The sequence below is a fragment of the Octopus bimaculoides genome, chromosome 2, assembly GCF_046866305.1.
Source record: "Octopus bimaculoides isolate indiv1 chromosome 2, ASM4686630v1, whole genome shotgun sequence".
Taxonomy (NCBI): Eukaryota; Metazoa; Mollusca; class Cephalopoda; order Octopoda; family Octopodidae; genus Octopus; species Octopus bimaculoides.
Genome location: NC_142929.1, coordinates 134,748,709 through 134,764,521, shown reverse-complemented (window position 1 = coordinate 134,764,521; position 15,813 = coordinate 134,748,709). Strand labels below are relative to the sequence as shown.

Sequence of the window (15,813 nt, the reverse complement as noted above, 5' to 3'; positions counted from 1 at the left end):
GCCTGATTGGCTCCTGTGCTGGTGGCACGTAAAAGCACCAGCCAAATGTGGCTGATGCCAGTACCCCCAGACTGGGTCCTGTACTGGTGGCACATAAAAAGCACCATCCGAACATGATCGTTGCCAGGCCTGCCTTACTGGCTCTTGTGCCAGTGGCACATAAAATGTACCCAATACACTCTTGGAGTGGTTGGCGTTAGGAAGAGCATCCAGCTGTGGAAACTTTGCTAGATCAGATTGCAGTCTGGTGCAGCCGCTGGCTCTCCAGACCTCAGTCAAACTGTCCAACCCATGCTGGCATGGAAAACGGACGTTAAACGATGATGATGATGATGATATAAATATATATAAATATATATGTGTATATATATAATTGAAAAAACTGGAGTCAGCAAGAAGGGCTACAGTTGGACATTTATTTTTTAGTCATGATGTTTTTGAAGCTGAGGATTTTAAACTTATGGAGACAATATTTACATATTGCCTGAGGTAACACAACTAGATCTCATAATGCAGGGACACAGTTTCATAATGAAGTACCTGCACACCTAGAGAACTATGTTGCATGGAAACAATTGTAGTGATTAAAAAATAAATGTCCAACCATACCCCTTCTTGTTTCAATTATATATTCACACATGAAAAATGCCCAAATGCAAACCAGGAAGTACATGGAAAACTACTACTGGATAGCACAAAGTAAATCTGAAGGTGGAAAAGCTTTATACTGTACTCCACTACGTTCTTAGCAGAATATACCATAACTATATATATATATATATATATATATATATATATATATATATATATCATCGTTCATCCTTTAATTTCTGCTTTCCATGCTGGCATGGGTTGGATGATTTGACTGAGGACTGGCGAACCAGATGGCTGGAGCAGGCTCCAATCTGATCTGGCAGAGTTTCTACAGCTGGATGCCCTTCCTAGCACCAACCACTCCAAGAGAATAGTGGGTGCTTTTACGTGCCACTGGCATGAGGGCTAGTCAGGTGGTACTGGCATATATATATATATATATATATATATATATATATATATATATATATATATCATCGTCATCATCGTTTAACGTCCGCTTTCCATGCTAGCATGCTTTCCATGCTTTCCATGCTAGCACGGGAGCCAGTCAGGCGGTACTGGCAACGGCCACGCTCAAAATGGTGCATCTCATGTGCCACCCGCACAAGAACCAGTCCAGGGGCACTGGCAACGATCTTACTTGGCTTGCCGGGTCTTCTCACGCACAGCACATTTCCAAAGGTCTCGGTCAGTAGTCATCGCCTCGGTGAGGCTCAATGTACGAAGGTCTTGCCTCATATATATATATATATATATATATATATATATATATCATAAATATAAGGGATTAGCAATTGAGTTGCTTCTCCAACATACTGAAAATTTAGAAATAGCAGTCAAAGAACTACTGATTCTAAACTACAAATTTTCCTCTAAAACGGATGGCGATATTTATGGCACACATAGAACAAAAAACCGGAGGGAAAAGCACAAACAAAACAAGCCTTTAACCATGAAACGATTCGTACCCAATTAACTAAAGGCTTGTTTTGTTTGTGCTTTTCCCTCCGGTTTTTTGTTCTATGTGTGCCATAAATATCGCCATCCGTTTTAGAGAAAAATTTGTAGTTTAGAATCAGTAGTTCTTTGACTGCTATTTCTAAATTTTCAGTATGTTGGAGAAGCAACTCAATTGCTAATCCCTTATATTTATGATGATAAATGTCTTACCGATGAGGGTTTTTTTCATACTGAACTACTTGGCAAAATTGTTAATTATTAATTCTATTATTAATTGACGATTCCCTGCCCTCATTTCTTGTATATTTTATATTTGATATCTCTAAGTTAGATGGTTAAACCGTAATCCCTCCACACGGGACTTCTTTTCATACGGGACTATTTGTGACGCACATGGAATGGATTTCTTTGGGGTGGGATGCCTGAACTCGCTAGCCGATGAATTCGTAAGTGCCTTTCTTATCGTTGATTTTTGGTGTCGCATGGCCAAGGATTACCGTGAATTTTTTTAGAGACACTTTCAAATTTATCAGAATATTTGGGCTGAAGATTGGAATAGTGAAATTTTCATTCACTTAACCATGAAACGATTCGTACCCAATTAACTAAAGGCTTGTTTTGTTTGTGCTTTTCCCTCCGGTTTTTTGTTCTATGTGTGCCATAAATATCGCCATCTGTTTTAGAGAAAAATTTGTAGTTTAGAATCAGTAGTTCTTTGACTGCTATTTCTAAATTTTCAGTATGTTGGAGAAGCAACTCAATTGCTAATCCCTTATATTTATGATGATAAATGTCTTACCGATGAGGGTTTTTTTCATACTGAACTACTTGGCAAAATTGTTAATTATTAATTCTATTATTAATTGACGATTCCCTGCCCTCATTTCTTGTATATATATATATATATATATATATATATATATATATATATATATATATATACATATATACATACATATATATATATGATGTTTCTTTTGGGTTTCCATTTGCCAAATCTTTCTACAAGGCTTGGTCAGTCCAAAGCTATAGCAGGAGACACTTGCCTAAGGTACTATGCAGTAGGACTGAACCTGAAACTATGTGGTTTGATGGCAAACTCCTTAACCAAACTTCCATGCAGGTGCCTTGCATAAAACATCTTTTTCTTCCAATTCAAAGTTAGAACTCAAAGTAGATGAAATAGGAAATATGTGTCTTGGAATTTCATAAATTGCTTTGTCTCTTATAAAACAATTTAAAATGGAAAAACAACAATCTTTTATGTTTAAGACTTAATTTATCACATACCTGTGAAAAACTCAGCATCATATACTACCGCTTCTGAAATAAAAGAAATTTTATTGCTTTTAGAAAGTGTGTTCCATCTTTTTTCTTCTTTTTCTATTTTTTTACATGCAGACATAAAAACATAAAAGCATAAATACATTTGTCATCATCAAACTGCCACTTTCTCTGATAGCATTGGTTAGGTTGGTATAGTCCAAGTCAGTTCCTAATGCACATTCATGTGTGCAAGTGCACATGCACACATGCATGCATGCATACACACACTTACACATACCTATATGCCCTCACATACATGCATGCATACATGCATACATGCACACACACACACACACACTCACACACACATATGCATGCACACACACATGCATGCATGCATACACACACGCACATACATATATGCACTCACATACATGCACACACACATTCACACTCACATGCACATATGCATGCACACACACATGCACACACACACACATGCATGCACACACACATGCATGCACACACACATGCATGCACACACACATGCATGCACACATATGCATGTACACATGCACGCATGCATCCACACACACACACATATATGCACTCACATACATGCACACACACACACACTCACACACACATATGCATGCACAGGAGGGTAGCTGACTGCTTATTGTGATCATTCGTCTTTTGGTTTCCTGTAGCTTTGCTCTCTTTTACAAACCCAGTGAACATACATATAGTTCCTATTTCAAAGAAATTCAAACACTAGATATAACACCCAAGTCAAAAAGATTCTCAACAATTCACCTTCTCTTGTTGACATTAAGACACCCATCCCCAATAGGGGCCTTAACTCCCACATTTTAGAGCTCCATGATCTCCATTTTTCAGGAGCAAAATCCTTTTAACAGGTTCCATAAGACTGGAATTTTGGAATCTGCGCATAAAGATCAGTAGTATGGGAATTTTTTTATGGTGTGTAAAGAGGGAAAGAACCCGCATCTGCAATTTTGATGAAATTCGAATCATAGGTATTCCAGTTCATTAGAGAAAATATAACAGAAAAGTCTAATTCTTCTATTGCATGTAACACAGGCAACGCCGGGTATCTCTGCTAGTTATCTATATATATAAAGATGAGAATGTGTGTGTGTGTGTGTGTGTGTGTGTGTGTGTGTCTGTGTGTCTGTGTGAATCCCTAAAACTCGAGAATTACCCAACTGATTTCATCCAAATTTTACACATGCCTTACTTACAGTCTGTGTAATGTCATGCGTCAAACTTTTTGCCTAGTGCGAGACCACAGTAATCTCTTATCTCTTACACTATTACAGTATTACAGTATTACGTGTCAAATGTGAAACAATAATATCTCTCTACTGCAATATGATATACTCTCAGTTCAATACTTTCATTATTATAATGAAACTATTACCTCACATATACATGTGCATATATACATATTCATCATAAACATTCTACCACTCCTACTAATAACTGTTGGGAACCCTTTCAGACCTGCCTTACATTCGAACTGGAATCTCAAAAACATTGTCCCCTTACATCTCATTCTCATTTCATTACCACGACAGGCAAATAAATCTTACTTCTCACGACGAGACAATGCAAGATGGTAACAGACATTAACCAGATGCTACCTTGTAATATATGTATATACGAGGGGGTACCCAAAAGAAACCAAAGTTTTACAATGTTATTTTATTCACTTAGTTTTATATGTTTATACTTTTATTGCCTTCAAAATATTATCCATTTGAAGCAATGCATCAGTCCAGATGCATTTTCCCCTGTTTAAACCAGTGCTGGAACTCTTGCGAAGTGATGCTTTTTAATGCCAGTCATTTTTTTCTTCACTCCTTCCACATCTGCCAATTCTGCAGCACCAGCTTTCATCACCATTGTTGCACCTTTGAAAAAAGGTCTGGATGAACTTCCAATTGTTCTTTCAGTTCACGAAATGCATTCAGTTATGACTGCTTTTGATTTACTGTGAGCAAGTGAGGTGCAAATTTTGCTGTAACTCTTTTCATTTCCCTCCAGAAACAGTTCTGCAACCATACGATGAATTTTATCAGATAAAATGCTTAAATCGTCTTGACTATTAATTCTGCCATGAAGGGAAACCATTGGGCCGGCAGATTTCCAAGATTTAGCCCCCCAGATTATCACAGATCCTCTTCCATGTTTAACAATTGGAAGAAGACAGTCTGGGACAAATGCTTCTTTTGGCTGTCTCTACACGTATACTCGGCTGATGGTCAGAAATACGGTAAAGGATGACTTGTCTGAGAAAAGAACATTCTTCCACTGCTCTTGGGACCAATTCTGTAGGTTTTTACTCCACTCTAAATGCTTTGCAACAAAATCTTTCAGGATGATAATTCACCAATTCACACAGCTAAAGTTGTTACTGAATGGCATGAGGAACATTCTAGTGAAGTTGAACATCTTATCTGGCTACCACAGCCCCCAGATCTCAATATTATTGAACATTTATGGTGCATTTTAGAAAAACAAGTAAGGAGTCGATATCCTCCGCCATCACCACTACAAGAACTGGAGACTGTTTTAGCTAAAGAATAGACAAAAATTCCTTTGGAAACAATTCAAACTTTGTATGAGTCCATACCTCGTAGAATTCAATCTGTAATTACTCCCAAAGGTGGTCCTACCCCATATTAAAATAAATTTGTTTGAAATTTTCAGGTGTTTCCATTATTTTGTCCAACCCCTGTATATTTCCATATTACCTTTAACCATATAGGTTTTCTGGAGTATTTAATATATATATATATATATATATATATATATATATATATATATATATCAAATATAAGTTTAAAACATAGGTTATTACATGTAATTTGCAAAAGTTTTATAGTTTTAGGTATAATTAAGTACTTACTTTCTTTGAAAATCACTTCAGGAGGTTCTGAAATGAAAGAAATGATATCATTTTGAAAATGTTTGCTGGGATTTTTTTACTGTTATTTTGTTGTTTCTTTTTTTTTTTCTACATAATGACATAAATACACTAATAAATAAAAAGATGCACATAGACGTAGATCTCCAGTCTTGAGCAACTTTAAGTTCTAAAATATTTATCTATCTGACAGAAAAAATACTTTGCTTAAACTGGTCCCTTTACACTTAGTGTTTCCCTACTTTTTTTTTCTGTAAATATAAACCAGAGAGCTAGGATGGAAATAGTTGTCCTGGAAATAATTGTTAAGCCTTGGATAGACAGTGTATGCAATGGAAGGCCATATGCATTTCAGTAAAACTCTGCACTATCACACATGGCTCTAGTAACACAAGAATGGATGGCTGGAAATTTTCATGATAACATAACCCCTAATATTTGGCCTCCTCATTCCTCATATCCCAATCCATTGGACTATTACATGTGGAGTGTTGTTGAGAAAGAAGTCAATGAACATGCCCATAACACCGAAGATTCTTTGAAAGCTATCATAGTTAGAGTAATGTCCAAAATGAACCAGGACCACTTGATTCGAGCATGTAGATGATTTAGATCTCATATAGAAGCAGTTGTTGAAGCTGAAGGTAGCTTTATTGAAAAACATTACAGAAAAGTAGGTTTATTTTTATCCTCATAGCATTTTTTGATAAATAAAGTTATTACCTGTTATTATATATCTGTTTTTTTTTTTAATAAACATAAATCTGTCTTCAAATATCTTATGCACCCTGTATATATATATGTGTGTGTGTGTGTGTACAGAGAGAAAGAAAAGCATATTAAGAGTGATTATATGTATTTACACAAAGTAGATATAAAATGCTACCAAGAATGTGAGGTGAGACTTCACAGCTTTTACTACTTGTACCTCATCTATTTTATTTTTCTAAATATAATTTAACATTTATTTCTACTAGTTATGAGAATGAAGCAGAATATTTACCTTTGGGAATTTCTTTACATTCAACACTGACTTTGTGCTGTTCTTCCGCTGCATATATATATATATATATATATATATATATATATATATATATATATATATATATATATATATATATATATATATATATATATATATATATATATATATATATATGTATATATATTTGGATTTTAAAAAGAGAAAAAAGAAAATATTTATGGTCTTAAAATACATTATTCATGATGTGATGATAACTATATTTTGATGTTACTACCAACAGAAGCATCATTATGACAAAATAACATCCTGTATATACTTAGCATGGATGTACTATACAAAGTAGATTAGTGATTAGGGTATTTCACTCATGATTGTAAGGTTGTAAGTTTGATTCCTGGCAGCATGTTGTGTCTTTGAGCATGATGCTTTATCTCATATTGCTCTAGTCCACTCAGTCAACAAAAATGAGTAGTACCCGTATTTCAAAGATCCAGCCTTGTCCCATTCTGTGTCATGCTGAATCTCCCTAAAAACTATGTTAAGGGTATGCATGTCTGTGGAATGCTTAGCCTTGCATATTGATTTCATGAGCAGGCTGTTCTGTTGATGAGATCAACTGGAAACCTCATCGCTGTCACCAATGGAGGGCAAATTATACTGTAGAAAGCCACACAGAATATTAGCAGCAGGGTCTTAAGCTTATGATAATGAGATCATGGATTTGATTCTTGAACTAGATGGTGCATGTGTCCTTGTGAAAAATACTTCATTTCATGTTTATGCAGTTAAAGTGAATGCCAACTTTCCCTTCAGCTGTCAGATTTTGGATGTTCTTTTGAGGTTATGGCAGAGAGTGCTGATAGCTCACTTATAACTCAGCACCATAAAGTGAGTAATTGACTGAATCGTTAGAGAATTGGTTTGAATGCTTAATGGTATTTGGTCTTACCTTCAACACTCCAAGTTCAAATCTAACGAAGGGTAACTTTCCTTTTCACCCTTTCAGGGTTGATAAAAAAGATACCAATCCAGGGTAGTGAATTAAAAGAACTGTAAGAATGTCAGACCATACACCTTGTAGTGTTTGTTCTAGCTCTTTGCATTCTGAGGTCAAATTCTTTCATGGCCTATTTGTCTGATAGTCTGTATCTGCCATCTGATTTTTACACTATCACTCCTGGCACCCAAGTGCCTTTTGCAGAATCCTCTCTGTTTCACGTATTCAGGTTTCTTCCTTATCTCTGACAAATTTTAAAAGTCCTGAAAGGATCATGGACACCACCTTTTCTCCTGATTAAAAGAAGTGTGTGAGCGGGTCATGAAATTTGCCATTACATCATCATCATCATCATTACTATTGTTGAGGCAAAGTTTCTATGGCAAGATGCCTTTCTTGTCACCAAACTTTTCCTGTTTCTGAAGCAAGGTGATATTTTCTTATTGTTAGGAAAGTCAACAACAACCTTGCTTGTATGATGACGATTCTTATTTACTACTATCACATGATGTCAGAACAAGAATGCACACACACACACACACACACACACACACACACACACACACACACACACACACGCATGTACACACACACACATGCACACAAACATATATAGACAGGGTTCTTTCAGTTTCTGTCTTCCAAATCCACTTACAAGTCTTTGGTCAACTCAGGTCTAAAGTAGATGACACTTGCCCAAGGTGTCATGCAATGAGACTATAACTAGAAACTATGTGGTTGGATAGCAAGCTTCTTAACCATACTGTTATGCCTTCACTGATAGCCATGGCTAAACCACAGCTTACTATAAATCTATCTTTAGTTTTATGTTTAGTTTCAAATTTAGAACAGAAACAAAAGGTAAATAAAAAGCCTTACAGGATATTTTCAGCCACATTTGATAAGTTTCATTCATTTCTTTATGGAAAGTCATGTTAACCATATTATTACTTGTGAAGTTGAATAATCCTGTGTTGGTTACAATTATGTCATTCAGCTTTAAAAAATTGGTAATCTCTTCCTTTGAAGCATTAACTGTTTTGTTTGTCACAACATTTATTACCTTTATCTGAAGTGTGTCATTACTTGTTGCTGTACAAGAGCATGTGAAATTATTCAAACTCTTCAGAGGTTCATGAAGGAAAATAATGGTTCCTTCTAATTTGTTTTCCTCACAAAATTCTAGTCTGTGTTCTTCTGCAAAATACAAAAATAAATACATTCATTTACATTTATTTTATAATTTTTAGGTGTAGTAATGGCTGTATGATTAAGAAGTTCTCTTGCCAACCATGTGACTTAGGGCTCAGTCCCACCACATGGCTCCTTGGGCAAGTGTCTTCTACTATAGCCCAAAGATGATCAAAGTCATGTGAGTGGATTTGGTACATGGAAACTGTGAGTATGTGTGTTTGTGGATGTGTATCTGTGCCTGTGTTTGTGGGTGTGTCTTTGTGTCTGTTCCCCTGTAACTTAGTGGTTTGGCAAAAGAAATTGATAGAACAAAATGAATACTAGGATTGATTTATTTGACTAAAACCATGAAGTTATGCCCCAGTATGGTTTCTATTCAATGACTTAAACAAGTAGCAAATAAATCAAAATTGTTTTCTTTTAAAATATAGACATAATGCATTCTGTCTGTCATTCTGTTTCAGAGCCAAACTTTGCATGGCTGAGAACATATTTGCAGACTGAAACAAATGGTTGGTGTTAGGAAGGGCATCCAACTGTAGAAACTCTGCCAGATCAGACTGGAGCGTGGTGCAGCCATCTGGTTCGCCAGTCCTCAGTCAAATCGTCCAACCCATGCTAGCATGGAAAGTGGACGTTAAACGATGATTTTTATTTATTTATTTATTTATAGTTTCAGCTTAGAGCTGCGGCCATGATGATGATATACACATACAGGGTTAGCCAAAAGTCACCTGACAGTAAATCTAACCATTTAATTCGAAGATTGAATGAATTTAATAAAAGCATCTAAGTATGAAACATTATGAAAATTGTTCAAACTGAAATCCTTGAGCAACACATTTTTCTATTCGAGTCAATTCAGAATTATAGAATGTGATAGAAGAAGAAAAAATAAACAACTATGATGATTTAAAGTGGGAAATACAAAGGTTGTGGTCAATGAGGAGAGTAGATGTGGTACCAATAGTAATTGGTGCACTTGGAAGTATCAGCACTCAACAACCAACGTTGCTCAAAAAGATCGGTGCAAAAGTGAAGGTAGAACACCTACAAAATTCAGCATTGTTTGGAACTGCATGAATTCTTTGCAGGGTTCTTGAAGCATGACCAATAAACAAGTGTTACCTTAGTCTGCTGGTTGTGGACAACTGACACTTTCCATCATACCCAGCAAAATAAGCTGTGAGGTTTCATATAATAATAATAATAAAATGATTATAGAGAATTGCCAAAGCAAAAAGAAAAACCTGAGTATGTCATGGATAGACTACAGGAAAGTGTCCCACATAATGGTCTACTCAAGACCCTTGACATATATAAAATCTCTCCTGTCATCTCCAAATTCTTATAAGGTAACATGGCCAAGTGGAATACATGTCTTTTCCAACACCATAGTAATGGGCTGAGCCAATCTAACAACATCAACATCAAACGAGGCATCTTTCAAGGTGACTCCCTCTCCCCATTACTCTTTTGCATGGTACTGATCCCACTCTCAAACGAATTGAGTAACACCAGGTATGGGTTCAAAGTGTATAATATTATAATAAACCATTTGTTTTATATGGACAATCTGAAGCTGTTTGCTAGAAATGATGAAGAGCTAGTAGGGCTGTTAACTGCTGTACACATAAGACAGAATAGAGAACAGTAAAAAATCCATGAAGAGGAAAAGGTGTGTATGTACATCAGGTTTAGTGTTGGTGAATTTCAGGAAACATGGAATTTTTGATGGATGATGTATTCTGACAACTAAAATTAGTGAAGGAGTCTTCTGACAGACCATTTTCTCATTTGTTGACCACTTTTCAAAGAAGACATAGAGTAATAGTTGGCTTTTGTAGAAATAGATTTTGGAAAAATGTTAGTAATGAGAGAGAAACTTTAGTAAAAACATTTCTACACGGTCTTCATTGATGTTTTTTGGTGATTGTATTAAATGACAATGATAATGAAGAATGGATATGGAGAAATTTCTTACCATAGATGCATTGCCCATAAAGCTCCAAGTTAGTGATGTTCGAGTAAAGACTGTTTGAAGTGTTTAAATATGTGGTAAAATTACAATAACTTGTATCAGAACAGTTCACTACTATAGATTCCTGTATTGTACATACATCTGTATATCCATCTGTACATCCATACGTACATACATCTGGTGGATTAGTTGGTAGAAGACTCGTTAAAGATTCTTGTGTAGTATTTTGACTCAAAGGAGATGTTGTGTAAGAGGTAACTGTCGTGTTGACACTGTATGTTGGTTGATGACTGCTTGATATGTTTGTTGAGGAAATATTATTTGAAGTGGAGTTCAGAAAAGTGACAGGCGTAGTCTGTGTTATATAGAAGTTTGTGGCATTGGTAACGTTGTCATTACTACTGATGTTAGCAACTACTGAAGTATTTGGGGAAATCGTGGTGGGATTTTCAGTGTATGCTCTGCACCATTTTAAATTTTTCACAGCTAAAACAGTATTATCTTTGCATGTAATATTGATACGAATTATGCCGCTTTTGTTGTCGAAAGGGATATTCCATTTATTTCCATATGTAACTGAAAAAAATAAATATGAAAACAAATATTTATTATATCATAGGAAAAATAGGACATGATGATAACAAGAATTATAACATAATTATACAAGGGTTGACGGAAAAGTTCATAGGCTGATTAAGATACTCTCATGTAATGTGACCAAATGAGGTTTACTTTTCAACATAGTCCTGCTCTGTGGTCCACACTCCTCTTCCATTGATGTTGCTGTGCTTGGATCCCATTGGTGAAGAAACTTTTATCCTCTTGGCCAAAAAAGTCATCAACAATAGATGCTATAATCACTGTGATACTGGTTCTCAGCCAAATGTTTTTTCCTGTTAGGGGACTGATGATAGTTAGATGGGGGCCAAATCAGAAGAATAGGGAGGCTGATCACCCAATTCAAAAGCTACAGTCATGCATAGAAGAGATTGAAACCAAGGATTTGTGTGCTGGAGCATTGTCCTAATGAAACAAGACCTCTTCCATTAGTTTTCTTGGGCATTTGGTCTTGAGAGCCTTTTATAACTGCCTCAGCAAGTTGGCATAGTACTCTCTATTAATGGTGTGGAACCTTCGAAGATAGTCAATAAACACAATGTCATCACCTTCTTTGCAGGTGAAATAATCTTGGCCTCCTTCTCAGAAGGTGAGGAGGGCTGTTTCCACTTCTTGGATTGTCTCTTTGTCTTTGGCTCAAAGTGATGAACCCAACATTCTTCTTGGCTTAGGAGACATTCAAGCTGGTTTCCTTCCAAGTGGTGGAAACCAGCTGGATCCACCTCAAACAACGTTATTTTCCTGTGATGTGATCAACCTGGTGTGCTTTTGATCAAGTGCCAGGAGGCTGCACCAAGCTCCAATCTGATCTGGCAATGTTTCTACAGCTGGATACCCTTCCTAATACCAACCACTCTGAGAGTGTAGTGAGTGTCTTTTACATGCCACCGGCATGGGTCACTGGAGGTCACTTGTTCCTTCTCCTTGTAAAAATACACTACTAATATCAAAAAAATTCCTTTTAGTAAATTCATTCTGTCAACTGAAATAGCAGCAGAATGTTGGAAATGTTGGATCTGGGATTTAAAAAAATTTGTAAACTATGTTAAATTATTTGGAATGTACGTCATTGTAAAGTATCCATCTGAAGAAGACGGTTTCTTTGGAATTGATATAATGTACTCATTAATCAATTAAAGGAGTCATTAGAAATGGCCATAATGAACTGACACCTGTACTTCATTATTGTTGTGTGTGTATATTATTCTGGCTTAACTAGGTGCACCAAGTTAAGTACCTTATTCAACTAAAACCTATATATATGTATATATATATATATATATATATATATATATATATATATATATATATATGTATGAATAATAATAATAATAAATGGAGCAAAACGCATATAAATAAAAGTTCCTTTAATTCCTACACATGTTTCAAAATATATGAGAGAGCTCTTTTACAAAGAAGTAAGAGCTGCTGGAATTCCTCATATATTCCTCTTCAAGGAATCCATAAATGAACATTTAAAAGCAAGACAAATACGAAATGATGAGGTAACTTACGAGCTAAGATGTTGCTTTTAAATGTTTATTTATGGATTCCCTGCAGAGGAATATATGCGGAATTCCAGCAGCTCTTACTTCTTTGTAAAAGAGCTCTCTCATATATTTTGAGACATGTGTAGGAATTAAAGGAACTTTTATTTATATCCATTTATTATTATTATTCATATCTTCTCAAAATGTATCACTTTAACTTGGTATCTCTACCTGTAAAACGGCTGGGATATCTTGGTTTCTAGTGTAATTTTGCTACCTCTGGTAACTATTAACATATTTACATCATCAAAAGTTTTTAAAACTCAGATAATATTAATATATACATAAACTAATATATATATATGTATATATATATATATATATAAAATATTAGTTAAAGAATAAAAACGCTGGGTTAACGACTCAACATATCACACCCACTCAATGAACATATATAAGAAATACAATATAATCCATCAAACATAAGGAATAAGAAGATATAATGTAAGAAAAATAACGTAAGAAGAAATAATAAATAAAATATATATATATATACATATATATATATATATATATATATATATATATATATATATATATATATATATATATATATATATATATATATATATATATATATATATATATATATATATATATATATATATATATATATATATATATATATATGTATATATATGTATATATATATATATATATATATATATATATATATTTATATATATCATCATCATCATCATCATCATCATCATTTAATGTCTGTTATCCATACTGGCATGGGTTGGACAGTTTGACTGGGCTGGCAGGCTGCACCAGACTCCAGTTTGATTTGGCATGGTTTTCTACGGTTGGAAGCCCTTCCTAAAGCCAACCACTCTGAGAGTGTATTGGGTGCTTTTACATGTCACTGGCACAGGCGCCATTTGTGTGACACCATGGTGCTTTTGCATGCTACTGGCATGGGTGCCAATTGATGTGACACCAGTATCTGTCACAACTGCAATTTTGCTCAGCTTGATGGGTTGTCTTCTCGAGCACGGCATAATGCCAAAGGTCTTGGTCATTGCCTCCATGAGGCTCAACACTCGAAAGTAACTCAGCGAGTTTGCCACTATGAGGCCCAACACTCAAAAGGAACTCAGCCATTTTGTCTCTGTGAGGCCCAACACTTGAAAGGAACTCAGCCACTTTGCCTCCGTGAGGCCCAACACTCGAAAGGTGTACTTTTCATGCCACTAACATGGGTGCACTTGGCTTGATCGGTCCTCTCAAGCACAGCATATCACTCAAGCATATCACAGCATACCTCTCAAGCACAGCATATCACTAAAGGTCTTGTTCACTAGTCATTGCTTCTGTGAGGCTCAAAGTTCAAAGCTCATGCTTCACCACACCGTACCATGTCTTCCAGAGTCGACCTCTACCACAGGTTCCCTTCACAGTTAGAGATTGGCACTTCGTTACACATCACATGACTGTACCAGTGCAGTCGTCTCTCTTGCACACTACATCTGATGCCTCTTATGCCTAACTTTACTCTCAAGATGCTTACACTCTGTTGAACATGCACACTGACATTGCACATCCAGCAAAGCATACTGGCTTCATTTCTTTCAAGCCTATGCATGTCCTTGGCTGTCACAATCCATGTCTCACTGCTGTGTAGCACAGCTGTTTGCACACAGGCATCCGTAATATTTCTAACCCAAATGGCTTATTTTTTGTATCTACCACTCTGTCTTTCCCCATTTCTAAGCTAAGGGTAAAAATAAGGCAACCACGCAAAACACAATTGATCTTTACACACAGATGCAATCAAATAATGAAAATGGAGTGCAAAGCAAACATTAGCGATCTGACTGTCGCCTGTACTCTTGACAAGAGATGTCAGTTTATCCTTTACACCTACCAGGCTTGTTTGTATTAGTCCAAGTTGCTGGATAACAGCAATCAAATAATGAAAGCAGAGTGCACAACAAACATCACTGATCTGACTATCACCTGTACTCTTGACAAGAGATGTAATTTAGTCCTTTACACCTACTAGGCTTGTTCGTATTAGTCTGAGTTACTGGATAATTTTTTGTTCCTTTAAGAATATTGTAGAACAGAAACTTTTCTTGAAAACATTGAATTTGAATTTCTTTTAATTTTTATGATTATAGATAACAACTCGTGCTGTAACTTCTGAGCCCAAGTCAGGCATGTGTGAACGATGTCGAGAGAATGTCTGCTACGAATGATATTTTTTGATACAGGGCGCCTCAAAGATGACCGCCAGATGTTGAACAAGAATAAATGAATTGGAACCAGGCTCAATAAAAAGAGCCTGAGTTATTGGCCGCAATTACATACTTGAAGTCAGTGTTGGCAGAAATTAAATCAGCTTGCAAATACAGGTTCACGTTGCTAAATTTATACTCGGGCTAAGCCCGAACAGCCCATGTGCTAGAGTTGCTACTGATGACCGTGTGTGTATCGTTGGCGATTTTCTTTCTCTGTCTTCCCTTCTTTGGACTTTTTCTATATTTCTGATGAAGAGCTCCGCTCGAAACGTGAAATCCTCTTTCTTTTCTTTCCTGAGCGTCCAATAACACTGTACTTATTCCATGTCCTCATGTTGTTGTTGTTTTTTTTCTTGCTTGTTCATGTTTAGATTGACTAGGGTAGATAAAGCAATTAAGAGTATGAAGACCGGGAAAGCCCCCGGCCCATCAGGAATCACTGCAGAGATGCTCAAAATATCTGGCA

General features: G+C 35.9%; 1 protein-coding gene across 1 annotated transcript in view; it reads right to left on the bottom strand.

Moving 5' to 3' along the window:
• LOC106880126 (uncharacterized) overlaps positions 1 to 15,813 on the bottom strand; it is a 43,928-nt gene that overhangs the window by 12,908 nt on the left and 15,207 nt on the right. The window contains exons 3-7 of the mRNA XM_089347735.1: positions 10,937 to 11,509; positions 8,638 to 8,955; positions 6,780 to 6,827; positions 5,759 to 5,785; positions 2,848 to 2,880 (exon numbers count right to left, since the gene is read on the bottom strand). Of these exons, the coding sequence (XP_089203861.1) occupies positions 2,848 to 2,880; positions 5,759 to 5,785; positions 6,780 to 6,827; positions 8,638 to 8,955; positions 10,937 to 11,509 (999 nt within the window). The remainder of the gene's footprint in view (positions 1 to 2,847; positions 2,881 to 5,758; positions 5,786 to 6,779; positions 6,828 to 8,637; positions 8,956 to 10,936; positions 11,510 to 15,813) is intronic.